This window comes from Mauremys mutica, chromosome 7 (genome assembly GCF_020497125.1).
Source record: "Mauremys mutica isolate MM-2020 ecotype Southern chromosome 7, ASM2049712v1, whole genome shotgun sequence".
NCBI lineage: Eukaryota > Metazoa > Chordata > Testudines > Geoemydidae > Mauremys > Mauremys mutica.
Window position 1 is genome coordinate 74,118,959 of NC_059078.1, and position 26,255 is coordinate 74,145,213.

At 41.6% G+C, this 26,255-nt stretch overlaps 1 protein-coding gene across 2 annotated transcripts in view; it reads left to right on the forward strand.

The window, feature by feature from the left end:
* The window catches only part of NRG3 (neuregulin 3), a 935,382-nt gene that overhangs the window by 711,397 nt on the left and 197,730 nt on the right, over positions 1 to 26,255 (forward strand). For both annotated transcript variants that reach the window (XM_045022796.1, XM_045022797.1), the window contains exon 3: positions 9,726 to 9,799. In XM_045022796.1, coding sequence (XP_044878731.1) covers positions 9,726 to 9,799 — 74 coding nt within the window. The remainder of the gene's footprint in view (positions 1 to 9,725; positions 9,800 to 26,255) is intronic.

Consider the following 26,255-nt stretch of genomic DNA (forward strand, 5'->3'; position numbering starts at 1 on the left):
ACTGCTTATTTAGAGGGGTTAAACCTGTTTTCTCTTGGGGTGCCTGTACCCTGATTATCACAACCACATATCTGTTTGTTTAAAATATGTATATCCTATGTTCAAAGAGAATGTGGAAATAATTGTATATAAAAACACATACAAAAACAAATCAAATGGGGCTTCTGTATAATAGTTATTCCCTCTCATGCAGTACTGCAGAAATACAGAGAAAGATCTCTACACGATCATTTTACCCCACTTATTTCCACCTCCATTATCTCAAAGGAAGGCTGGAATGGAGAATAAGCTTGACAGCATGCCTTGAAAGTTGTCAAAAGTGTGCTGTGTCAAGTCAAGGAGTTAAGTGAGTTCTTGGGTCATCTGCCTCGTTTGCCTCCTGTTTAACCCCAGGAGCTGTTAGCTTGAATGCCTCAAGTGACCTTAGCTCCTGTGATGTAGCCATGTCCAAAGACACGGTGTAGTTACAGCTTTCCTGCCAAGAACAAATGGAGGTGGGGTGGAGGAAGTGATCTGGGCTGCTGCTGAGATGTTGACATCCAGCCACCAAGTAGTGATTGTGAACTTGAATAGCAGAAAGGGGGGAAGGCTCCCTCAATCAAGGCGGCTGATCTCAATTCCATTTTCTTCGGTTGCTTCCCCCAAGATTACTTCAGTTTTGTCTGACTTGAGCTTTGTCCAGCTGGCTGTCATCCAGGCCACAATCTCCATTAGACCCTGAAAGAGCCAGTGAACCACACCGACTGAGTCTGAATAAATAGAGACATAGAGCTGTGTGTCATCTGCAGGCTGGATGCACTGCAGTCTGCATGAATTCACTATCTCCTCTAACAGCCTCATTATACACTTCCACCCCGATATAATGCGGTCCTCGGAGCCAAAAAGTCTTACTGTGTTATATCGAACTTGCTTTGGTCTCAAGCATCTCTGTTATTAATAGCAAATACCCCCACCCCCATCCGACCTCCACCTACTTCCTGCCCCCTGAGAACTCCTGACCGATCAAATCCCCCCCAGGACTCCCACGCTGAGCCATGTGCTGCACCAGGACAGGTGCTAGGACCCAGGAAGCCGGCACACGGAAGCACTCACACCTGCTCGACCACATCAGCTGGGGCGAGCCCTGTGGGGGCGGGGCAGGGGGAACTGTCCTGGCAGTCGCTGCCCTGTCCACGGAGTTTACCCATCCTGGCGCAGCGGCTGAGCCCATGAGGGTGAGCAGGGTGGACAGACTTGCCCGAGGTGCCCGCGTATGCCTGGTCCCCCCCCCATTCCCACGCGGTGCCAGGGGAGGGTAAGCCATCAGTGGGCGCTCCTGCCGTGCGTGCCTGTGCTCAGTCAGTTTCACCTCCTCCTCAGAGCCTTCTGCAGCCCATCTCCTCAACGAGGATGCCATGTGCCTCCCGGGGCGCATGGAGCCCCTGACTGCGAGCAGGTTGTGGTGCTCTATGGACCCGGAGAACCCGCCTGGCACTGCTGCGAGTGGAGCGCAGCCTGCCACCTGGGTCCGCTGTGTGCTGAGCCCTCCAACACTGGGACAGGGGCACCTGCATGGCACTGCCTAGGACTGGCACCTCTCCCTGCCCTAGATCCACAACTTCTCCACGTGGACATGTCTTCCCCAACTTCTTGGCACCAGCTGGAGCCTATGTGACGTTCCCCTGCACTGCAGCTCCCCTCCTCGGGCTGTGACTCTCCCCTGCTCCCTGTCCCCGACTTCCCCCCGAGACCCTCTGCCCCCTTATGCAACTCCTCGGCCCCGGCCCGGCACCCTTAACATGCCGCTCAGAGCAGCGTGTCGGAGCCTGACGCGCTGATCCGCCGGAGCGTGCAGCCCCTCCCCCCAGAGCGCTGCTTTACCGCGTTATATCCGAATTCGTGTTATATCGGGGTAGAGGTGTACTTTGAACCAGAGGGGTGACAAAATGGTACCCCGACATAAAAGAACACTCAGAGCATCTGAGCAATCATCCAATAACACTCTCTCCATACTCAGAGAGGAAAAAAAAGGAATGTTAAAGACAGTATTAGAAATATAGTAGACTCAAATACTATATTTATAGCACTTAGAATAATGTATTTTAGCCTGTACAGATGTTAGCTAGACTAGGGCTACTGTATTTTCCACTGCATGAATCTGATGAAGTGGGCTTTATCATGAAAGCTTATGCCCAAATAAATTTGTAAGTCTCTAACATGCCACAAGTACTCCTCATTCTTTTTTGCTGATACAAACTAACACGGCTACCACTCTGAAACAAGTTTGTTGAGACTCTGTGACTAGCATATTCTGCTACTTAAGAAGCCATCTAACAGCAGTTCTATTTATTGTAGTTATTTACCCCTATTAGTATGTGGGCTTCTTTTTGTTCCTTGTTTTTCTTGATGCTAAGGAAAGTTTAAAATGTGGGTCCTGTGACCAAGGTCTTATCCTGAGTCCAGATTCATTGATGTACTCTGGCTTCTTTGTGCTGTTCTAGTGACATCAGAGCACCATACATTCAGTTTAACTGACTGTTTAGCCTGAGTGTATGGCTATTTTGCATTGTTGGCGTGGTAGAAAGCAGCGGATTCATACAGGTTAATCTGGTCCATGGTTCCTCTTGCAAGTGTAGAAAGGCTCTAACTATGATAAACTGATTCCTGAGATTGTGCAATCAACTAGAGTCTTGATTTACCCCTTTGGTGAAGAATATACAGTTTGCACAGCTGACATTTGTAGGAAGTTATTCACTGCTGGGAAAGGGCAGTACTGCTACTGTAAAGAACAGCTTTAGTTTATATCTGAGGCCTTTGGAACCAGCTCAGATGGTGCATTAAATCAGTATATCTCTTGGGTACTCTGAGCCCTGCCCCTCTCTGCCAAGCCCTGCTCATTTTTCTGACCCTAGCTGGCTCTGTGTCCCCGTGATGGAGTGGAAGTTGCTGGTAACTTTGCTATTCATCCCTGTTTTCTGGTGAATGTATCACAACTGGTTGCCTGCAACCTTGATTTAGCTGTAGACAGTGAATTAAATGCTATGTCTCACTTAGCTATAGCACATTATAGACTGATTTATCAAACAGTTCAGCCCTATCTTCACTGGCCAGGGAAGTGTGATGTCTCCATGCTAACAAGAAACATATTTACAAGTATGGCTCCAGTGAGTGTGGTTAGACAGTAATGCTGCAGACCTGGCCCAAGTGCAACAGCAGTCTCCTTTGAAAACTGATAGGTTTTTTGTAACTTCTCTTTAAAGCCCAAAAGTTTCCTCTCAGGAAAAGAATAAGACTTACTCCGTGTCTGTATTCAATTATATACTGTGCTCTGATATTAAGATCAAGAGCGAGGATTAACCCAGGTCAGCATCCTTCGTTGCTATGGCACTCTCTCATAACTGTTGTTGTTTTAGGTGCTGTCACCCTTCCTCCTACTTCTTTTAATTTCTCTTGCTTTCTGCCATACATACAGTGAGAACAGACTGCCTGCTGTCTGAGCTCCCACAGCCCAATGCCCACGTTCATTCCCACAATTAAGAAAAACAATCTTTTTCCCCCTTTAACAATTTTCCTGTTAAATTTGGTTACATGAGCTCTTTATAAAAGAATCTCATTAATTCTGAGACTTGAGTGAGCATCTGCATCACAATGCTGAGATGGTTCTGCAGTCTCATGAAAGGAAACATGCCATTTCCATCCACCCTGCTTGATATACACTTTGTGATGAGACCCCTGTAATTTCTGGCAAGCCAGCTATAATAATTATCTGATTTGGAGTTTAAATAATATATTTATGTTGTAATTCTGTAAGGATGGTAGTGGGTGTAAACCTAATTTTGAGTGCTAACTCCTTCACACATTTTGACATAACTTAGCATTGCTCATACAAATCACTCATGATATAATGCTATCATCTCAGAAAAAGCCACCCACAGCCAAAAATACGGGTATGCAATATGTTTTCATGAGTCAGATACTTACAACACTCTATCAGTCCTAACTGTTTTAGAAGCCCTTTCCCTTTCTTCTTATAACATGGGTGAAATCTTGGCCCCACTGAACTCAATGGCGAAATCCAGGGCCAGGATCTGTGTGGTGAATAAAACATTGGTCAGATATTATAGACCACCGGGACATTTCCTCAAATAGGTTTATGATTCTTGGCTTACATATCCCATTATAGCTACTACTGTTTAGGTTTCCATGATGTAATCTGTAATGTAATGGCTATAAATGCTGTCATATGAAATTAATTAATGTGATATACCATATCCAGCAGAAATTCAAATGTGATTTTTTTCTCACTAAGACTACTGCTGAGTGTGTTTTTGATACTTTTGAAGATATGAGAAAGCTTACACTGGCTTGGCTGTCCTGGGTTTATTCAGCCTTTGCTTTTCACTAGTAGTAGGTACTACTAATTCACTATTTTAAATTAGGATGCTTCCAGTTTATGAGGTAATAACCTTGTCATGGGTTTATAAAAATCCAACCCTTGGCACTGCCTCTTAGAGATTCCCATTAATGCTCATATGTATGTCTTTGGCTCAAGGTATGGCTATTACTGCATTAATAGGGAGCATGCATAAATTGTTATACAGAAATGTGTATTGTGTTCTCTGCATTCTGATTGGCTGCTATAATTTCCTTTGCTTTGACTGAATACTCTTTTTCAGAATTCTCCTTTTATTATGCTTAAATAAATGTCTGCCTCAACTTCTGACCCCTTTCCCACATCTCTTAAACCCAGTCTTCACAATATCTTTCCCTGTTCCTCCTCACTTCTTTAGGTCCTTTCTTCTTTAGGCAAGCTTAGATGTGCATCTTACCTCCACCCAGCGTAATTCTTTTTTTCAAATTACATTGTATTACAGAACCTGGGTTAGGTGGGGATCAGAAAACAGTTTAAGGTAGCATGTTTGTTATGATCATATAGGTGGGGATTTCTGAGGGCAGTAGCTAATTAAAGGGTAGGATTTTCAGCGTATAATTTCACTTTGTCTAATAATGGCTGTCATTCAGGGATTTGCATACTATACTATTACTAAGAAATAACTAGAGTTATTTTAGTAAATGAAGCCCTCTCAGCTAATAAAAGTAGAGGGAGTAACATATTTGAGAAATATAACAAATTCCTGTGCTAACATTGAGTGACATATATTTCAATATCATTTAATATTAATAATAGATTACATGGAGAAGGTAGTCCAAACAGGGAGAATAAACAGTAGGATCTTTTATCCTATAACATTTATGCATATGTGGTGGTTGTGTACAGGGAGAATACGGAGGAAAACAAGCTGTTACTCATACCACAGTGGGAAATATATTTTAGCTGTAAAGGATTAGCAATAGAAACTTCGACAACCTTTTAGCGCGCTTGTATTTTCACACAGTGGATATCTTGGGTGACTTCCACAACAATATAATGTAGGACCTGGAGTACATGATCATAGAGAAAGAAAACTGCCAATAGAAAGATGGAACAGCTAACCTGCTGAATCTTGCCATAATTAAACAAACTTATGCTTATTTTAAAAGAAGAAAGGAGAGGGGCTGGGGGCATTATTTGCAAGATTTTCAATACTTTGCCAGACAGTTTTACTTGTTGTTTTTTCATAGTATTCTGAATCTAGGGTCATTTGATTTTCAATTTTTTTTGTTTGGTTTTCTTCTAATTTCTAGGCATAAACAATTACTTTGGATGAAATTCAGAATGTAGAAATAGATAAATTCATTTCGTTAGTTTATTTCAGGGAACAAAAAATGAAAACTGAACTAGGTTTTGTTTAGTAAGGCCCTAATTCATCAAAGCACTTAAGCATTTGCTTAAGTCTATTCATATACAGCAAAGCTCCTTAGACTATACATAAGTGATTTGCTGAATAGGGATGGAATTTAGCATGTGTTCTAACTACTCTGCTTAACTGTCTTACATACGTAATCTATTTCTTCTGCCACCTCTATTTTTTTTAAGGCATGCTTAAGAAACCCTTGCTTGTTACATAATAAAATAGTCACCATTGGAACAGTCTATTTAATCTAAGTATTTTCAAGATTTCTCTCCCTAATCATGGCTTTCAAATACAGGCATAAATATAATGTTGATCATTTCCACAGCTTGTTGGCAATATTCAGCCAGCTCATTTGGATTTATTTGAACTTATTAATGTGACATATGTGTGGTTTTTTTTTTAAATGGAACGTTTCGTCACTTTCTTAAAGGCATACTGCCAATTAAGAGTGTTATGTGCAGACATAGCAAAGATGATGGGCACAGTTACCAATTTAGAAGCACAGTGGCTGTTTTAGCATGGATTAGAGTGCCACAACATCAACAAGTTTCATTATCTTTTACTACTTTAACTGTCAAATGAGAGTATAAAGTGGGTCCACAAATGGTTATTACTTTTTCTGCCATCCCACAAAACTTGATTGCAAAGGTTTCAAGATTGGTGTAATATTCATAGTAGATCAGGTCTCATTGCAGCTTGCAACATGACAAATCTTAAATTAAGCATTTTAAATAATTTGTAAGACATAAGCTACAGCTAATAATTCCTTCTTAAACATTGTTTACTTTCTGTAAGGCTGTTTTATGTATGTTAAATAAACTAGTATATTCTCAGTGTGATATGCCTATGAACAATATTTTTTTAAATTATGAAAGTACTGAAAATATATGACTAATTTGATATGTTATATCAGCCTGTGCAAGAAAGTGAAAATGAAATGGCTAATTCTATAGGCTAGTCCATGTAAATTCAATCGAGTTGAGAGTGTTGCACTTCTCTGTCTCTCAGAGCCCAATGGAGTTGTACGTTAATCCTGACAGAGAAACAATGAGAAATGTCCAGTATAGAATCGTTAAATGTGGAGGCTGCACCTTTATTAAAACAATTAGCTAATGGGGAGCCCCCACCACCTTCTCAAACTACCAAGCATTGGACTTCAATTGGGCACTGATGGCTCTGGGTTCTACCAATCTGAGGATGGTATGAGGGCAATGGCCCCTTTCAACACCCTCAGGCCTAGCCAGGCTCCCAACCCATTCCTCTCCAATATGCAGGAGGTAGGACGCATGAGATGAAGCGAGCCACATGCTGCATGAAACCTACCACCTCACCACAATGTTGTGCTCTGGGTCTGTGCCCAAGAAGCCCATTGGACCCTTTTCTAACCCGCCAACTATATTGGTAACGATCCAAAGTTCCAGTTAATGTAAATAAAACACCCAAACCAGACCTCTGGGATGGAAAGTGGAGAATGCCAATTTTGCCATATTGGAAAAATCATTTCCAGACCACAAATGAAAGATTGGAGATCAGCCTAGCCACCCAGAATCACAGGATATCCAGAATACGTCATAAGACTGGGAAAGGGTAGTCTTGGGACAGAGACCCCCAAACGGCTATCTGCCTTAACAGCAAGCAATAGCCAACCACCACCCTTCTGCTCTGGCAAGAGCTAGTCAGCTGGCCCATCTCAAACCCCTGTCCAACAGCATCAAGAATGGGGTGGCACAGGCTCCATTGCCCTAATGCAATGTGAGGTATAGCTTCCTCCCCTTCCCAAACAGAGTGGGGAAGAAGGGGGATCTGGGAAGAGGGGAAAAAGAAAGAAGGAGCACCTTCCCCCTCTCTCTTACACCCCCAGAGACTGCAGGCCATCAGGAGGAGACAGGGAGGAAGAATCAGTGGGAGAATTATATATAGTGTTTGCTCTAGCTGCTCCTGGCTGAGATTTCCCTCTCTGTCCTGCTGGGAGCGGTGGTGGTTCCATTGCTCTGAGCCTCATCAAAGACTCACCCTAGCTAGTGAGGTGAGTATTTGTAGAATATGGCCATGCTAAATATAATTCTGCAACTTGCAGAGAACAGATGTTCAGTTTAATAAAATGTGTATTTTTACTAGGTAACATGACTACATTTACTATCGTAGAATGATGATAAGAGTGGCAAATAAAAATGTTTTTCAAAAGGCTAATAGAATGTGTTGCACCAGTAGAAAAACAGCACCACTTCTGTGGGTTATTTTGGTACTTGGATATGAGAAGTGCCAAATAAATAAGTTCAAGAGTGCAGTGCTTGTAAAGTTGTTAGAGGCTGCTGTTCTCTTACATGAGTCATTTTTTGGTCCCTCAGGGTTGGAGGTTTAAAAACAAAACAAAAACTGAGTCCTCCCTCTTCTGTTCTTAGGAACAATGTTCATTATTCAATTATTTGTGACTCAGCAATAACAATCTACATTATACAATTTTACCATGTTTGAACACAGTTGTGAAGAATCCAGATCATTGACACAATTAATAGATTCTTAGATTTTAAAGTCAAAAGGGATCATTGTGATTGGCTAGTCTGACCTCCTGCATAACACTAGCCATTGGGCTTCCTGTACTAATTGACATTGGGGTAAGTGGAAAGCAGGTCAAATTGTATTCAGCGTCATGTCAGTTAACTGGGATGAAACCTTGGTCCCAGGAGGGAATGACTTGTCCTGCTCTCAACTGATTGCAAAGTTGAATCGTCTAACTCAATTCTTCACAGCCATGCTCAGGTGCTGTAATGTATGGTAATTTTCCAATGTAGACAAGTCCAGGGAGGTTTTGAGGTAGCTCAGAAAGAGATAGAAGCTTTGAAATAAAAATATCCTTTGACTTTCTTTTGGATTCTCTAAATTTATATTGAGTTTGAGTCTGGTATGAATGTTTGAAGAACAGATGTACTCTCACATATTCTGTAAATGTGGTATTCTAGCCTCAGATTTTAGGAGGTACCTGTCTCACTGAAACATAAATTTATTAACCTAAAAGCAGCATTTTAGATGCCACTTCCAATTTCAAAAGGCAGTTCCTTAAGGAACCATGAGTAGAAACGTTATATTGTGAAGGAGCCAAGGCTGCTTCTTTCCCTGAACGCCGTCATATGAGTTAAGATACTGTTTTCTTACTCTTAGCCAAGGTGTCAATACTAAGATGAGTGTATTGTTTACATCACATCCAGATGCTTTGGTGATGCAGACGCCTCATTGCTGTCATTTATAAGTCCTTGACACTACCCTCCCCCACCCCAACTAATAAATTAAAGGCAGGATTCTGATTCCCATATTCAAATTGAATAGTAACCTATTCCACAAATAGTCTCACTGAAGTCAATGGGATTAATGTGGAGTAAGGACCTATTCAGTGTGAATAACAATATTAGAATCTGACCATAAAATAAATAAAAGTGTATTGAGGCAACAGACATTTTGGCTTGCATGCTCCAGTTGGGTGAGAGAGAAATATTGCCCAAAGACATGCTACCCTTTAGGCATGGCAAGAAAGGACCTTAAAATTAATTACAAGATAAATATTCACTCTTTATTAGGACAACCAAAGACTGAGAAGTTGTAAATGTGCCATCTGGTACAAGACCAAGGCTCTATAAACCTGTAAAAAAATGTAATAATAATTTATTTTACTGCATATAATTGCTTTTTTACTGGAGTTAAGAAAATTACGTTTAAACGTTTTCTTTTGATATAAAATGATCAAGAACTATTCAGGGAAAGCTTTCTTGAAATAGAGACTATTTTATATCACCCTATTTATTTACAGCAATAAGCTGCTTCGGTAATGGTTCAGATTATTAGAAACATGTAAGTCCTTTGCAGCATTGCCAACAATGTTTCCAGTTGATGTGATGTCTTGAAATTCACTTTTTACTACCACATGTGTATGTTTGTCATTTATCCCCTTTTTCTCAGGTGCAAAGAGGGCTACCAAGGAGTCCGCTGTGACCAATTTTTGCCGAAAACCGACTCAATCTTGTCAGATCCAAGTATGTCAAATATTTTTCTACTATTTGATCACATGCTAGAGGCAACTCTTGCCAAAAGAGATGACCCTTTGCCTATTGTTGGAGATTCTATTATGGCCAATTTCAATTGCTATTACAGAATGGTATCCCTTTAGTATCAGACTTATAAATCTTGTTGATCAGGTAATTTTTGCTGGAAAAAAATCCATACCCCTGTAAATGATTTTAAAAAGAAAAGGGGGATCTATAGCAATAAAACATATTGGATCAAAATCTCAGCTGGCGTAAATCGGCATAGTTCCATTGACTTTGATGGAATTGTGCTGTGCTATATTCACCAGCTAAGGAGCCTAACCTTTATTTTTTGTACCCTTTTGTTTTGTGCTACTAGTAAAACAATATGATTCCAAAGGAACAAAAAAGATGAACTGAAAAGTACAAAATTTTATATTCCTTAAAGTGTAACATTAAACAGTTAGAAAAAATATGGTCTCTTTACCACGTGTCCCCGGGCTCACATGAAGTTGTACTTTACTTGTGGAGTAAGGCTCTATCTCCCAAGAGCAAAGTGGACAGAATGTAGCACTATATTACACCTCCTCCTGTATGTAAAAGCACCAGACGGGCACATGCTTATTTTTTTGTTTTGTTACTGATTTTCATTCTGTTTGAATAAGAATGTATGTAAAATATCTTAGCAGAACAAGGCCTTTTCCTAAAAAGGGATCCCATTTAACAAATAGCACCAAATTATTCATCTAATTTTCTTAGCTGCTTTTTCTTTAAGAAAAATAAAAAAGCCATAAAACAAAGGGTCATGTCCAATCCCTTATTACTTTCTTATACTTGGAAAAAGTAATATATTTCCAGAGTGATTTTAAAAAAATGATGCTTGTTTCTTTCTATTTCTGTTGTTGCTGGTTATTTTTGTTGTTTTCTTCCTTTGCTAGGTGTCGGAAAGGCTATTTGGATGACTGCTGCCAGAGATACCTGTTGCTCTGCAGTATTGTATGTCTGATGGCTCACATTATAGATTGCTTTGTGTTTGGTCTAGCTTTTCTTATAGCCTGCCCTTTAATTGTAGTCATATAGTCTACAATGAAGAGACTGATTCTAGCCCACTAAGTTGTGTGCATTAGGGTCACCAGCTGTCAGGCAGGCAGCTTCAATGGATTTTAAAAGCAAGGGGAAGAAAAATCAATCAGTAACATTAAGATGATGTGATGCTTATTTGACTTGGTTCTAACAGGAGATGGTAGTCTAGTATTTCTGAGCTAGAGGTGAGATATTGCAATGAAATCCAGTCAAGGCCTGATTCAAAGCCCAATGAAGTAAATGGAAAGACTCTCATAAAGGTGCAGTTAGGACAAAAACCATACAGAATTTATATTTTGAATGTATCCAATATTTCCTCAGATCTTCAAGCATGTTTTCCTGTTGTTTTTTGACATTGTGTTGATTGTTCATACTTATTTCCATTAACATGGGAGACGCTGTTATTCCAGATGGCTTACGTTGGTACTGACTACAAATAATTATGCAGCCAGCAGAGCCTGTCCTGTGTTTTAAATCTCTGCTGAAATCTTCTTGTCATACTTCTTGATCATGAAGGATAATTTAATTTTGCTCAATATGGGTTGTGTTCACAAATCTACTACTGTGTTGACTTAAAAGCAAGCAGCTAGATCCTCATCTGATATGAATTGTCATAGCTCCACTGAAGTCAATGAATAGCCTAAGCATCTTCCCACCCACAAAGAAAAATTGTGGTACGATGACCAGTAGCCAAAGATTTTTCCCAGACAGTCTTGGAATTCAACTTATGTGTAGTCCTTATCTGTGTTCAATAGAAACAAATGTTTTGCGTTGGTGGTGTTTGTGCATACAAGCACACCTGGTAGAAAATAATGAAATGTTATTTTAGCTGATAAGTAAATTCTGTATTTTTGCTTCTATTTCTCCTCCCTCTGGGCAGGACTAATGAGCAACACAAGTTTATTATTATTAATTAGTACCAGTAATGCTTGCAGTTTGTATAGCTCCAAGGGTGTGCTAAGAACCGGTACTTGATGTTATTTCTTGACAAGCACATCTCCTTAGCTCTTTGAGGCTCTGACACATCCCCAACTTTACCAAATTTTAGTTGTGAGTTTTTGTGTCATCACCAACACTGATTAGATCAGGACTGAGGGTCCTGCGGCCCTGCAATTGCTAATTTTATGACCATTAACAACAGGTATGTTACTGGAAGCCTATAAAAAACATCGAACTAACATGACACTAATCCTTCCTTTGCCCCGATAGTCCAAATTAGCATTAGGTTACCCTATTTGTCAATAGAAACTAAACAAGTAGAAGAAACAGAAGAATAGAGGATGGAAGCAAAGTCTAGTCACTGACAGAATAGCAACAAAGTTGCCTTAAAATCTCTTAAGATCTATTTCATTTTAGGAGACTTGACTCTTTGTTGTGATTAATTTTTAAAACAAAGAACAAAGCCCACTTGCATTGTATTTCCAATGGCTTTGATAGACTATAATCCTGAGGGTGGATGTAAATCTCCCCCACAGCCCCTTTTCCCTCAGGTCTATCCAGCAACTGGAAGCCAGAACCCCAGCCTGCTCCTTCCTTCCTGCTGGAGGTAGGAGAGATGAAAGGAGAGGAGTCACAAGCTATGCAAATCAACCCCTCCCCACCCAAATCGTGAATTGTAGTGCTCATTGAGGAGCAACAGCAAAGTCAAGTTGTATAAGAAAATGCTGTATAATAAGTTTGATAAAATTACACAAAATAAACCAAAATCTGACCTGCCATATGTTCCTATCCAGGAGGGGGAAAGGAAGAAGACACAACTGAAAGGAGTGAATATTCAGAAATATTGCCCAATAGAAATACAAGATTCCAAGTAGTGGGCAAAACTTTTCTCAGTTTTTGTGTGATTCCTTGTGTTCATGACAGCAAAAGGTTTCGACCAGCTCATTGCATGGAATAAAGTCTTAAGATTTCATGATACAATTTATTCCAGCTACCAGCTGGGATAGGATGGTGCAAGGTATGTCCCAGCTGTCTTGGACTCAACCTGAAACTCCCACCTACTCAAGCACATTTCTGGGTTATAAAGTAACTCTAACAACTCAGAAAGCTGTGCCAATACCCTCAAATACCTAGGCTTTCACATAAAGCCAGCAAGTTTCGAGTTCTCTGTTACTAACCTCACAGGACTGTGCCTTCACAATAGCACAGTAAGCTCTGATTGCTGAAATAAGGACCCTACAATGGCCTACATCTTGGTATAAGCACATCAAGATAAAGTTGCTGAAGCAATGAACTCTCAGATGCCCATTCTTTGATATCAGACCAGGAAGCTAGAGGCAGAGTTGTCACCCTCACAACATTTTGTAAGTTTTGTGATATTTGGTGTTTTGATTTTATTTCTTTTTTTTTTAATTGTCTCATGGACATCTGCTTTCTTATTCACTATGGCCACCATCTTCCACTACCCATAGTGGGACTGAAGCCTTGGGTTGCCATTTTCCTGCAGCTTCTGCAAGTGATAATGAGGTTGCCCAAAGAAAAGATAGCTGTTATCTCCTGTTATTTCCAATGTGAATGGAATCAAGCTTCCCCCTGTGCTCTATCATAAAATCTGAACAAGAAATCGTGAACGTACAGAAGAATATGGGGTGCAGAAAAGTGGCAATGAGTGATGCAGGGGTGTGTGAGGAGAAGGAGGGAAACTAAGGCAATCCCAGGCAATATGGGGTGCTGAATGGAGATTGTGAGTAGGAGACTGTGAGAGCAAAGTGAAGGGATGTATGCAGAATGTAGGGGGTGGGGGGGCAGATGTGGGACAGGAGAGTGTGGGAAGAAGAAAGTATAAGGTAAACGGGAGGGAGAGATGGAGAGAGAGACCCACTTTTAGGAACGGGCTGAACAAAACCTTGGACCAAAATTTTGGTTTGAGATCTGCATCCAGAGCTGAATTTTGTGGCCTGAGGCCATCTCTGAAGAGAAGGGTTTTAATCACTTCCATGGTAATTACATTATAGAAAAAATGCCATCTGTTTATAGGATCAGAGCCTTACTGTCCATAAAACGAGTCCTCAGAGCAGCTGTATGCAAAGTTTATCTGGAGTTAGTCATTTTCTTTGGCCAATTCAATGTCATTTTCAAGATTAATGCCACACCACATATAAGATCATAAAGTAAAAGTCTCAAGGGTCACTGAGGTGAAACGGGTTAACCATAAAACATGTGTTATCAAATGTTTGTGTCCCAGAGGCCAGTAGGATTAGAAGTAGGAGCTGCATTGACCCAAAATGATCAGGTGGAGTCCTTGAAATGACATGACAAGATTAGATTTGTTGATGTGGGGCAAGTGGGCCTGACATTTCTGTTAGCAATAACTTGTAGGGTTATATAAACGGAGTGCCCCTAGGGTACATGACAGACATCACAAATCAGCCTTGCAAAGCAATGAGAGGGCCCCAGGAGCAAATTGTGTGTATTAAAAAAGAAATCCTGATCGGGTATGTGGAAAAAAAAGAAGTAGAATCACTTTAGAGATTTTACTGAATATGACAACAGGCAATAAAAGGCACATCACATGGAAGTGCAACATTGAGCATTGGGTTGCCAGTTCTCCATATAGACGTATAAGTATTATCCCCTGTTCTTGTCATCTGGTTCCATGTAAAACACCATTTAAAGATAGTGTTCTCCTTCCTCCTCCATTTTTAAAGGTATTGCATCACAAGACAATGAGGAAGTTGTGGATATTTATTTTGTTTTGCTTTTATTTTTAAGGGTGGGGGTGGAAAGAGAAAATCCAAAAGGGAAGTGGGGGACACATTTTCTTGATCCTCATGATAACATTCCCATGATGCATATAGTAAAAGACTAGACAAGGGCCCAGATTTTAAAGGTATTTAGCCATTCCTGTGCTAACTGATTTTGTAACCTAAATCTCGTTTTCAAAAAGGATTTAGCTACTTTGGAGTCTAAATTCTATCAACAGAATACAGCAATACCTACATACCTTTAAAAATCTGGGCCGAGGTGCTTTTATGCTGAGGCTGTCCTGGAGCTTTACAATTTCACCTCCCTTGTAGGAAAGGAGACTCTTTTTAGACTTTATTCTGCAAAACAGGAGCTTTGCCGCTGAAGAGGTGGAATTGTCAGGCTCCAGAACTGTATTACCACAAGAACAAGCATTTAATATGATGTGCCAGCCATGTGTGGAAACACTATAACCAAGATATGACAGAACATATTGAAAAGCCAAGGCCCAAGAGAGGCAAGGGGAAATCATAACCATGCTGCCTTCTCAGGAGAGGAAATCGGAATTCAGGATCAATAGTCTTTCAGCTCAGGTAGCCAAATTGTTCCTCAATTGCTTTAAGTGAAATTAAAATACAAAAGTATTTGGACCTTATAATTTTACAGTTTTGGAGGTAAGCTAATTGAGACTCTAACAGGGTATCTAACAACACCTAGCTCTTATATAACACTGAATACAGCATAGCTGACAGTGCATTATAGGTGTCATTTGGTGATTTTTCTGTCAGCATCATCAAGCACAAAACAAGGTTATGGTGATGTGCAACTAACTAATGTGCAGAGTAAAAAAAAATTAAATTACTATCATGCTTCTCAAGTCTGAAAGTGAAAAAGCTAGTGAGAGAACAGTTTCCAAATACCATTAAGATCAAGCCTCTTTTATTGCTTTTATCTGTAACAGCAGGTCTTTTCTTTTATTTTCATCATCAAGTTCCCAAACCATGGATGGAGAGACAGAGACTGTCTGGCTTCATTTGTGTGCCAAACATTTCCTTTGGTTTTGGATCACAGGGATTTACATCTGCTCTTCATTTTGAGTTTCAGGTTTGAACAAACCCTCCAGCTCAGCTGAAAACCTGAAACTATAAATCATGCCAAGTTTACATGAAAGGATAGAAAATGTCAGCAAATCTTCCAGTAGCTCTGGCACAAGTTTTAGATTTGTAGCAAATGTTTTGAACAGTGCTGCTGCATGGAATATGTATGAGACTGAATAAAAGTATTGATTGAATCAAGTATGTTGCATTTTTTCCAAAAGTTCTTATACATTACCGGCTAGATTGTGCATTTAGGCATATCTCTTAGCAAAGAGTTACACGAACCCTGAGGAAACACAAGTGGGCAGAATGATTCTTGGAGCTTCTAGGGGTGGAGTGCATGTGCACCTGCTACAACACCCGGTGTGAAGTGCAGCTTACTTCTCCATCATGTAGCTGGCCAGTTTGGCTAGTGGTGTATGGGGTGTGCCAGGGTCCTGCTTCATCCCTGCACCCACTGAGGTGTCCTGCATCACTGGGGGACTAGGGAAGGAGCTACCTGTAGACTGCAGGTTATAATCTTTCAGGCCCTTATACAGATCATGGAAGTGAAGGGGAAGCCTCCTTATGCTCTTCCACACATTTTGCATCTACAAGTGCTAGCACAATCTAAATTAATTGGCGAATCTAAGCAAAATGTGTGACTATAACAAATAAAATATTTTGAAAAGTCAGCAATAAGGCAAAAGGCATTTCTATAATTCTCTCTCCTTCCTTCAAAAGATCCCGTTGTGGTGATGATGGTTGTTTTAAAATCACATATGCAGTGATTAGCTTCAAGAAAGTTATATCCAGTCTATGAAATTCTACCATTATCACAAGAGCACATTACAGTATGTGTAGATGGTTACTCTGATGACCCAAGGAGACTGAAGGACCCAATCCAGATTGAAACCAGTGCACACTTAGAGTTGCCAGGTGTCTGGTTTTCAACTGGAACATCCAGTTAAAAAGAGACCCTTGCGGGCCGTTAAAAGTCCAGTTGGTGGGCCTGGCAGTCTTCCTACCTGGCTCCGCGTGGCTCCCGGAAGCGGCGACATGTCCCTCTGGCTCCTAGGCGGAGGGATGGACGGGGGGCTCTGCTCACTACCCTCGTGCATGCGCCGGCTCTGTAGCTCCCATTGGCCAGGAACCACAGCTAATGGAAGCTGCGGGGGTGGCACCTGCAGGCGGAGGCAACACGCACCACACAGAGCCACCTGGCCACCCCTCTGCCTAGGAGACATAGAGAGATGTTGCTGCCACCTGGTAAGTGCCACCTAGAACCTGCTCCCTGCACCCCCGCCCACAGCCTAACCGCCTGCCCCAGCCCTGAGCCCCTTCAGAGACTCAAACTCCCTCCCAGAACCCGCACCACCTCCCACACCCCAACCCCAGCCCCAGCTCAGAATCCCCTCCTGCACCCAAAATCCCTCCTGGAGCCCAAACCCCGCACACACACCTGCACCCCAACCCCCTGCCTCAGTCCAGAGCCCCCTCCCATACTCCAAAGCCCATAGCTCCATCCCCCAGCCTGGACCCCCTCCTTCACCCCAAACCTCTCATCCCTTGCCCCACCCCAGAGCCCGCTCCCCAATCCCCTGCCCCAACCTGGAGCCCTCTCCTGCACCCTGAACTACTCATTTCTAGCCCCATTCCGGAGCCCACACCCCTGGCCAGAGCCCTCACTTCCTCTTGCACCCCTGCCCCAGCCGGGTGAAAATAAGCGAGTGTGTGAGGGTGGGGGAGAGTGAGCAACAGATGGGGTGTGTGGAGTGATCGCAGGGTGGGGGCACCTGAAAAGGGGCAGAGCCTCAGAGAAGGGGCGGGGCAAGGGTGTTCGGTTTTGTGCAATTAGAAAGTTGGCAACCTATGCATACTGCCACCAGATCACTCTAGATTGGAATTTGGCTCTAAGTCTTTTAAAAACTTTGAAAGGATTTCCCCCCTTTTTCCATCTTCACCTCTATCCTGGAAGACTGGATAGTGTGAAGCTTGGTACCCTAAGAGTTGTTTTCTATTTTCTTTTCACTATGAGGGAGTCATATATAAGTAAAAGGAGTGGTTTGTCCAGACTCTCTCTCTCAATCTCTCTCTGTGCGTGTCCCCACCCCCATCACAGGCATTCTGTCAGGCTTGCAGCTAATGAAGACGGCATGTCAGTGAAAGACCATGGAAAAAGAAGATTTGGGGGGAGAGAAGATACTTCTGGGGAGCAGAGAGAAATCTGCTTCCCCAGCTTTCCTTTTTAAAACTGATTATTCCATAGAGAGGCCAGTCTGAACAAGGACAGCAATGGAAGTAAGGAATTTTGAGACTTTTAGTTGTATATACAAGCAAGCAGAATGGAGAAATCAAACTTTACAAATTTCAGCCAGCAAGTGTAGAGAAACTTTAATCAATAAATCTTCTTATAAACCATAGACAATAGAAGGCTGGGGGAAAAGAATCAGCTGTAAGGAAAGATGTGGGCTCTCAGACCAAACTACTTTCTGTTTGTTGGCAGCTTGCAAAGGGATTTGGGACCTGCATCTAGATAAAGAATCTCTGGAACTTTATATTGCTTTCCTTGTTGTGTACCTTCATTTAAAGGATTTTTTTCCCCCTGTGACTGCAGAAAGACACGTCTACTGTTCATTATACAATGATCACAACAGATGGCTGTGAATAAATAGATGGTGCAATATTACATAAGGTAGCCAGTTGTGAAACACTTACTCACACTGGTGAACATTTACTCCCACAAAGTACTCCTGTTGATTTCAGTGTGAATAAAGAGGCAGTTCAGTGTTTTGGTAACTTGAAAGACCTTTAGAAGTATTGAGGTTTTGTAACACTGCTTTTCCTCCATGAAGTTTTGAAAACAAATTCACAATTTTTCTGATTCTATTTTTGCCCACTCCAAGTGTTTTGTTTCTGAGAAAGATAGTGAATATAAAACACAGCTGGAAGCATAACTTCTGTGAAATATGGGAACCAGTTATGTTTGTATGATGGTCATTTTTGGAGGTAACTACTCTAACTTCTGATCAGACATGCATGTATACCATGGTATCTTACTATCAGTGCCACTGTGCTAGTCACTTCCTAATAAACTCTTCTCTGATTCTGCTTGGCTGGACAAGGTGAAATTGTTTCTGTAACATGTCAGATCACATTTACAAGCCTCAAAGCAGGAAAGTTCAGCACTGCAGCAGCCATAATTCTTGATGCTCAGGGAAACAGATGAGCAAAATGGGTCAACTGGAGATGGTATTTGGGGATATTGCAAAAAGCACATTGTCCAAAGTGATTAAGCTGAAGAGTGTTATCCACATTTGTTACATCAGTTTCTGTCTCAATCTATAGGTTAGCCACTCAGCTGCCTGAATGGTGCTGCCATTTTGCTTTATCTCTATGATTTATATAAGTCTCTTGAGAGAGTAAAGGCTTCAGTATTGACTGACATGGCTTTAATTTCACAAAGGTGTTGTAATATTACAGCATCTTAGCCAGTGAGAGCATGAATACCTGGAAGAAAACCTACAAGTTTCCCTTATTTCTAACTAATACCAGATATTGGAATGCAGCCCATTGAATTTAGATATTAAACAGAGTATGTTGTCTTCTTTTGATTCCAGTTACCTTCTAAAAGCTATGCCAGTACTAACCCAATAGAGTCTCAGTGACCCAGTGATCAGTTGTCAATAAATAGGTGCTACATCTCACAGTAGCGGTAGTCTCTCGTCCATCAGGTCTGATGTCAGATTTAGGGTCTTGTTTTGGTTTTAGATTGTATTTGACCATACTGACAAGGAATCAGGGACAAACCTGGATCTGCAAACTCACCTGTAGAGAACAGATCCTGTTTTTTCTACCATAAAATTTGGGCGCAGTCTCTTGGAAAAATCCAAGAAGGAAATTCAGACAATGAACTTTGGTGATGATAGTGCTTGAAGTTTTGGGGCATGCAATTAGCTTCAATAACAAAGATAATATTGAGAGAACTAGTCTGTGTACTGAGTCACTGCTCTGTCTTCTCAGGCATTGCATTAAAATGACTCAGGAAAAAGCCAGCATGTTTCACTTTCTTGTCAAGTGCTTTCATAATAAGCCTCAGTATTGAGCACACTAAGTAAATGGAGGGAATGGAATGGCTTCATTTTCTCAGGAAGCATCAATTTACACTCATTCTGTCTGGCACCTTGTGCAGTTATGTTGGATAACAATGGCCAACAGATAGCCATTAATGACTCAAATTTTAGTCCTTCCTTCTAAAAGTTTCCAGAAATCCTCTAGCAACACTGGCAAGAAAAAAGCCAAATTAACTGACATTCTGATGCATAGTGACAGCGTTGTGCAGGAAGGATGGTGATGACTATGCCATCAATGAATGAATCCAAGCCTCTGGATGATTATGACAAGGCTCATAGTACTAGCAGTAGAGTGCCACACAGGTGATTGAAGCTCTCTGATATTTAACAAACAGGCAAAGGGATAATACCACCCATGGAAGTAGCCTATAAGGAGGTACAAAAAGTACTGATCCTTGAAAGTCAAACTACGAAATTCTCTAAACTTATTCTGGCCATGTTAGTACTGTTTCCACTTTAATCTTGATAGATTATCACCATTTTGATCCTGCTCCAGTTGGTTTCTGTGGTGAAAAGCAGAACCAAGCACCATGTATCTTCAGAATCAATAAACTCACTTCACAGGTGGCACATCGGCTGTTTGGAATCACTTTAATCCGATCAGTGATGAGCTATACAGTATGATTTATGTTCTGTGGGGCGAATGCATGATGATTATAAATTAGCCTGGACTCCTTTGGAAGATATGTGCCAGTTCTGTCAATGAATGGTAGCATAGCAGAGCTTGCACTAAAAAATAGAAATAGCACTGAGGAGAAGAAGAAGAATTCCTTATACTTTGCTTTGAACTTGTCAAAGCTCCACAGCATCCACTTTTACCAGGACAATTTGCATCAAGCACAGTAAATGCCTTCCACCAGTATTTTGCATGCAGTCAGAGAAGAGTTTAGTAAAAAGATTATGAGAAGTCAAGCAGACAGAAAAGTTGAATGAGATGCAACACTGATTAATAGTGAGACTGAGGTATTGGGATTCAGGAAATCTGGGTTCTATTCCTGGACCTTGTAGAAATCCTGATCCCACTGAAGTCAATTGGAGTTTTTTATTTTTGTAGGCCAGATTTTCAGAAGCAATTTTCAATGGGTGTTAGGTGCCTAGATGATTTTGTGCCTTTGTTTCCCTGGCTATAAAATTGGAATGTTAATGCTTCTATACTTCAGAAAGATACTTTGAGGCTTCATTCATCAATGTTTGTAGCACCTTGGGGTCTTCAGATGGAAACTGCTGTAGGTGTGTGGAAGTATACTAATGATTATTTATCATTATTAAGCTTGTTTGGCAATTTGACCAGTGAATAAAAATTTGGGAGCCAGGGAACAAAAACTCTGTTCTTTAGACTGTTGCTTATTCATTCTATCCTTTAGACCATTGCTTTGGGGATGGAGAGATCTCTGCTGACACCAGAGGTCTACTTAGCAGAATTTTAGACTGACATAAAGGATAATCCCTTGGCCAATTAGTTTGAAGAAAAGCATTTAGTCAATACTTTTTAGATATGGCCATTTCTTATCTTGGGTGGCCCACCCTTAAAAGTGGACATAAAGATAAGCACGTGCTTAAGTACCTCATTGAATCAGGACCTATGTTTTTATCATTAAAGACATTGATTCTGGTTAAGACTGCATTGTAGTGCTTTGGATGTTTTCCAAATACACTTCATTCTGAGTTTATTTTTAGCATGACTGATGATCAGGTCTTCTAACCAGACTGCTTCCTGAGAATACTTACATGTTAGCATTTTTCTAAATGAAACTGTAATGAGTCAGCGATAAACATGATTTGGACTCCAGTATTGACACCACTGCCAGCAGTGCAGCATTGTCTACTCCAAGATTCTAGAAAAAAGAAAAAATTGAAAGTGTTAGCGGCATTGACCTTTCCCTGTAAAGAAAACTTAGTTATCTAAATGGAATGTTTGGAGATGGGGAGTGTATGTGGATACAGATCCTGTAGGGCTATGCATTGTATTTACCTGTATTTGTATGGACTGTTATTAAGTGCTATGCATTTATTTTTTTTAGAGACAAAAAACAAAGTAGAAAACTAAAGTTAATTAGAGTGGTTGAAATTCTTTTGTTACTGAGACTTAGGGCAGGTCTACACTAAAGGCGGGGGTCGAACTAGGGTACGCAAGTTCAGCTACGTGAATAGCGTAGCTGAACTCGAAGTACCCTAGTTCGAACTACTTACCCGTCCAGATGCCGCGGGATCGAAGTCTGCGGCTCCAAGGTCGACTCCGCCACCGCCTTTTGCAGTGGTGGAGTACCGGAGTCGACTGCGGCGCTTCCGGAGTTCGAACTATCGCGTCTAGATCAGACGCGATAGTTCGAACTCCGAGAAGTCGAACTCACTGCGTCGACCCGGACGGTAAGTGTAGAGTAGCCCTTAGAAATCAAATGATACTGGGCAAAGCAGTCATCGCACTGATTGTCTCAATGCTAAAGCATTCAAAGACTGGTAATACCCCACTGCAGTGGTGGCAATTGTACCATTACAGATCCACTGTTTGTTTCTGAACCATGCTAGTATCAATCCACCTAGTATGCAGTTGTGACAATATGAGACTGTCCCACTCCGGCACCAGAGCCACATATTTTGAATTACTTGATAGGTGTCTCAACTTCACATGCTATGGATCACCTTGAAATACGTTTATTAAATGTATGTACTTACATGTATGGAAGGCAGAGATCTGTTTTCTATTTACAATTTCAAAGTACTTTGCAGACTTTAATAATACTTACAGGCCTCAGAGTTTTATGTGGATTAACTGATTAAAAACTGTTTTAAATATGTAAATGAGGAAAATTATGAAGAAAAAGGTAGTAGCTATGGTCAAGTCAAGTCAAAATAGAGGAAAAAGAGACTCCATAGAAGCAAACAATTAGGCAAATATGAACAATGATGATAACACTTGTAATATATTTATGATTCAGATTATGACCAAGATTCTTTCATCACATCATCCACTAGAAACATCAGAAAAGAGATAAATGGAACAAACATATCATTAAAAAATTGTAGCTTGCCATCAAGCATGTTTTTAATTGTTGGTTTCTGATTGTTCATTGTCCTCCAGCATGCAGGCGGGAGGGAGGGGGTGCACATTGCTGTCTGCATTGTAGCTGGAGCTGTCAGGAAACTTCCAGACATCACCCACACAAGTGGTAGCTAGTGTTTAAAGTAATGGAAGGTGAACACTATTCCTCCTCCTCTGGTAAAAGCAGAGGGAGCGTTCCCCTCCTTTCCCTGCTTTCAGTAAGAAACACTCCCCTACAGTTCCTCCTCTTCTTTGGGGTAGTGAAAGTTCCGTCTCCTATTTAATCTATGGCAATGGTAGCTCCACCACCCTTTGAGATGATGGAGTATTTTGCCGGTTCCATGCTTAGCCAGCTCTGCTGGCCAGTGTGGAGGAGGGCCAGAGGCATGATCCAGTCTTCAGACTGCTTCTCCCTACCTATCTTTAGGCAGCTAGCCAGGAGCAAGAACTACATACTCCCTAGCAAGATTCTGGCCAGCCTCAGCACAAGCGACAGGAAATTCCTTGCTCTATGTTCCACTTGTACATCTGGTCAAAATCTGGCATTTTAATGTGACTTCCTTAAAAGTGTCTCACACAGGTTTTGAAAATTCTTTTCCCTGAACAATAAGTGCTGGAAGCCTCTTACAGTTGGGTGGTGATCAAGACCGGGAACCCCACTGAGTAGCCAGGGAAAGGATGAGTCAGCAGCCAACCAAGTTCCCATCTCAGGAGCAAGAATGACAATCACAGTGAATAAAGGGCCAACTAAGATAGTTTTAATAACTCAGGTGGAACAGCAAAGATTTGACTGAAGGGCTAGAGAAAATCAGCAAAAGCCTGAGAGCCAAACTCTCCTCCCAGTTACCCAGCACATTCCCATTGACCTCAGTGAGACTGCACTGTAGTAAGTGAAAGTCAAGTTTGGACCTAAAACTCTAACCAAAATGGGGAGAGTTAGGCAACTCCAGTCTCTCATAAGAACATAACGGCCATACTGGGTCAGATCAAAAGTCCATCTAGCCCACTATCCTGTCTTCCAACAGTGGCCAATGCCAGGTGACCCAGAGGGAATGAACAGGTAATCATCAAGAGATCCATCTCCTGTCACCCATTACAGCTTCTCTCTTGTCCCTTGACAAAGGCTGGGTAACTTTTCAGACTTTTTAAATGTTGTCTTGTGTTTGTAGGAAGAGTTAAGAGTCTTTGGGTAAACTAGAAAGATATAGGGCCCAAAGCTCTGTCATACTGCTCTTTTGCAGTCATTTACACTAGTCCAAAGTGGGTGTGTATCAGTGCTGTCTAGCCACTGTGGCTCCAGGCTAGGTACTGCTGGTTTTCCCTCACTCCGGTTAAATATCCTGCCTTCTTAGGAAGGACCCACTGCCATGCCCAAGTCTCCTTCCAGGCACAGTTTTACTCTTCATACATAAAACGTAGGCAAAAGACTATGGAAAAAAAGAGGGGCACAGTTCTCTGCTCAGGTTGGGTTACTGCTCTCAAGGCTTTTCCTCTTACCTCTCTTAGTGCAGAAATGAGGATGCATCCTTCCTTGTAATCCATCTGCTTTAGGGACTACTGAAGGAGCCCATCTTCCACCTGCAGCTCCTTTAGCTGAGCTCTCTCAGTCTTTTATAGGGAACAACTTACCCTTTCCCAGCTGGGTCTGATAGCTGAGGAGGGCTCACTGGCCCCAGGCCTCCTGATCCTTGAAGGGGCAGACAGAGGGCAGTGCCTTACGAAATCAGAATTGTAGCATTTTACACCCATTCTGCTCTGATGTACATGACTACACAGGGCAAAGGTGGAGATTCAGGCCCATGATAACTATTGCTTTATTATCAAACCTTATTTCAGCTGCCCAAGCAGGAGAGGCAACGTGCTCTCCAAATTTCACAGAGAATCCTATGAGCAGCTCACTGAATCAGAGCTAGAACATTTTACAAGTCTCTGCACTTCCAACTTAAGGTTTACTCTTCATATTAAGCCTATTTGTTGCTACAAAGATGCTTATTAAGGCAATTTATGTTATTAGACTGCTTATATCACATGAGGCTTATGTTAGATGTTCATTCATTTAATCTCAATAACTTTTGTTCGTTAAGAAAATCCTGGAATAAGTGCATAATACAATTTTAATATAATAAGTGCTCTTTGCTATTATGAATAAACAGTACTTTAGGTTCAATGTATACATAGCTCCAGCTTTGTAGGATGATAATCTTGCTGAAATCATTAGATATCAGCATTATTATGAAAATCGATTACCTCATTGATGTAATTAGTTGTCTGTAAAGGGAGAAGGAAAAGTTCTGAGATTCCTTAAGGCATTTTCAGACATCATATGCTCAGGTATAATGTAGCAACATGTGACAAAGCAGCTATGTTCAAAATGCCTCTCCAATAGCCATTTACAAAATACTTCTCCATGCATCCAGACAATCACAAGTGAATTCCTGGCCTTAGTGAACTCAGTGGGAGATTTGTCACTGACTGACTTGGGGTTAGAAATTCACTGCATGAATGTAATGCTCATTTTTTGAGAAATGCTTTTGCTATAGATTTGAGGACCACTGCTTGAGGGCTAGATAGGAGGAGTAAGAAGCAGCATATAGCTGCATTGTTCTAGGAGCAGACCAAAGAAAAAATTATGACTCAGCGACAAACCATTCCTCCCCAGCTCCCCCATTGCTTTGGGCGGGGGTGGGGGAGGGGTGTACATTACATCATCCCTTTTCATGGAGCAGCTTACTCCCACCTGAGCTATGAGTGGAATGGGAGGCACCAGGCTTCTCTCACTCCCTGCCATTTCCCCATCTACTTGCTTTCAGTTGGCGGAATTCAGTAAATAGCCCCCATTCTTCCTACTGCAGGCAAAGCACAATCGGAGCAGGGGCGTAAGGAGGGTTTATACTCCTATGCATGGTCCGTTAAGAGCGGTGGCCGTATTGCCCTTAGTGGTTTGTTTAATAGCTTTATATGAGAAGAAATGCAACCTACTAATCATATTGGCCAAACTCCATCTGTCACTGTTGTCTATTTCTTTTTTTAATGTAGCTCACTCCATTCTTCAGTTCCTTCCCCCTCCCTCAGCCCTTTGTGTGTGTGTCTGTGTGTGTGTGTGTGTAGGGGAGTCACCTTAGCTCCATCAGGATGAGAAAAAGGCCAAGCCTGTTTCATGCGCTGTTGTTTTGGTAGCAACTCTTTCCCTTTCTCTCTCTCCACTTTATAATTTACCCCCATTTTTCCCTCTCAGATAATTTCCTGATTCACGTCCACTCCCTGACCCAGAGGACTCTCTTCTCTTGCTTCCCCCCTCTTCTGGACTCCCTCCCCACTGTCGTATTCCCTTTTTCATTCACCTCTGAGGTCTCTCCACCCACCCTTTGGCACTGCTCCCCACCCCGAGATTTCCCCTTTGCCGTATTTCTTCTGATATTCTCTCCTCTCTGTGGGTTTCCCTCCTCTTT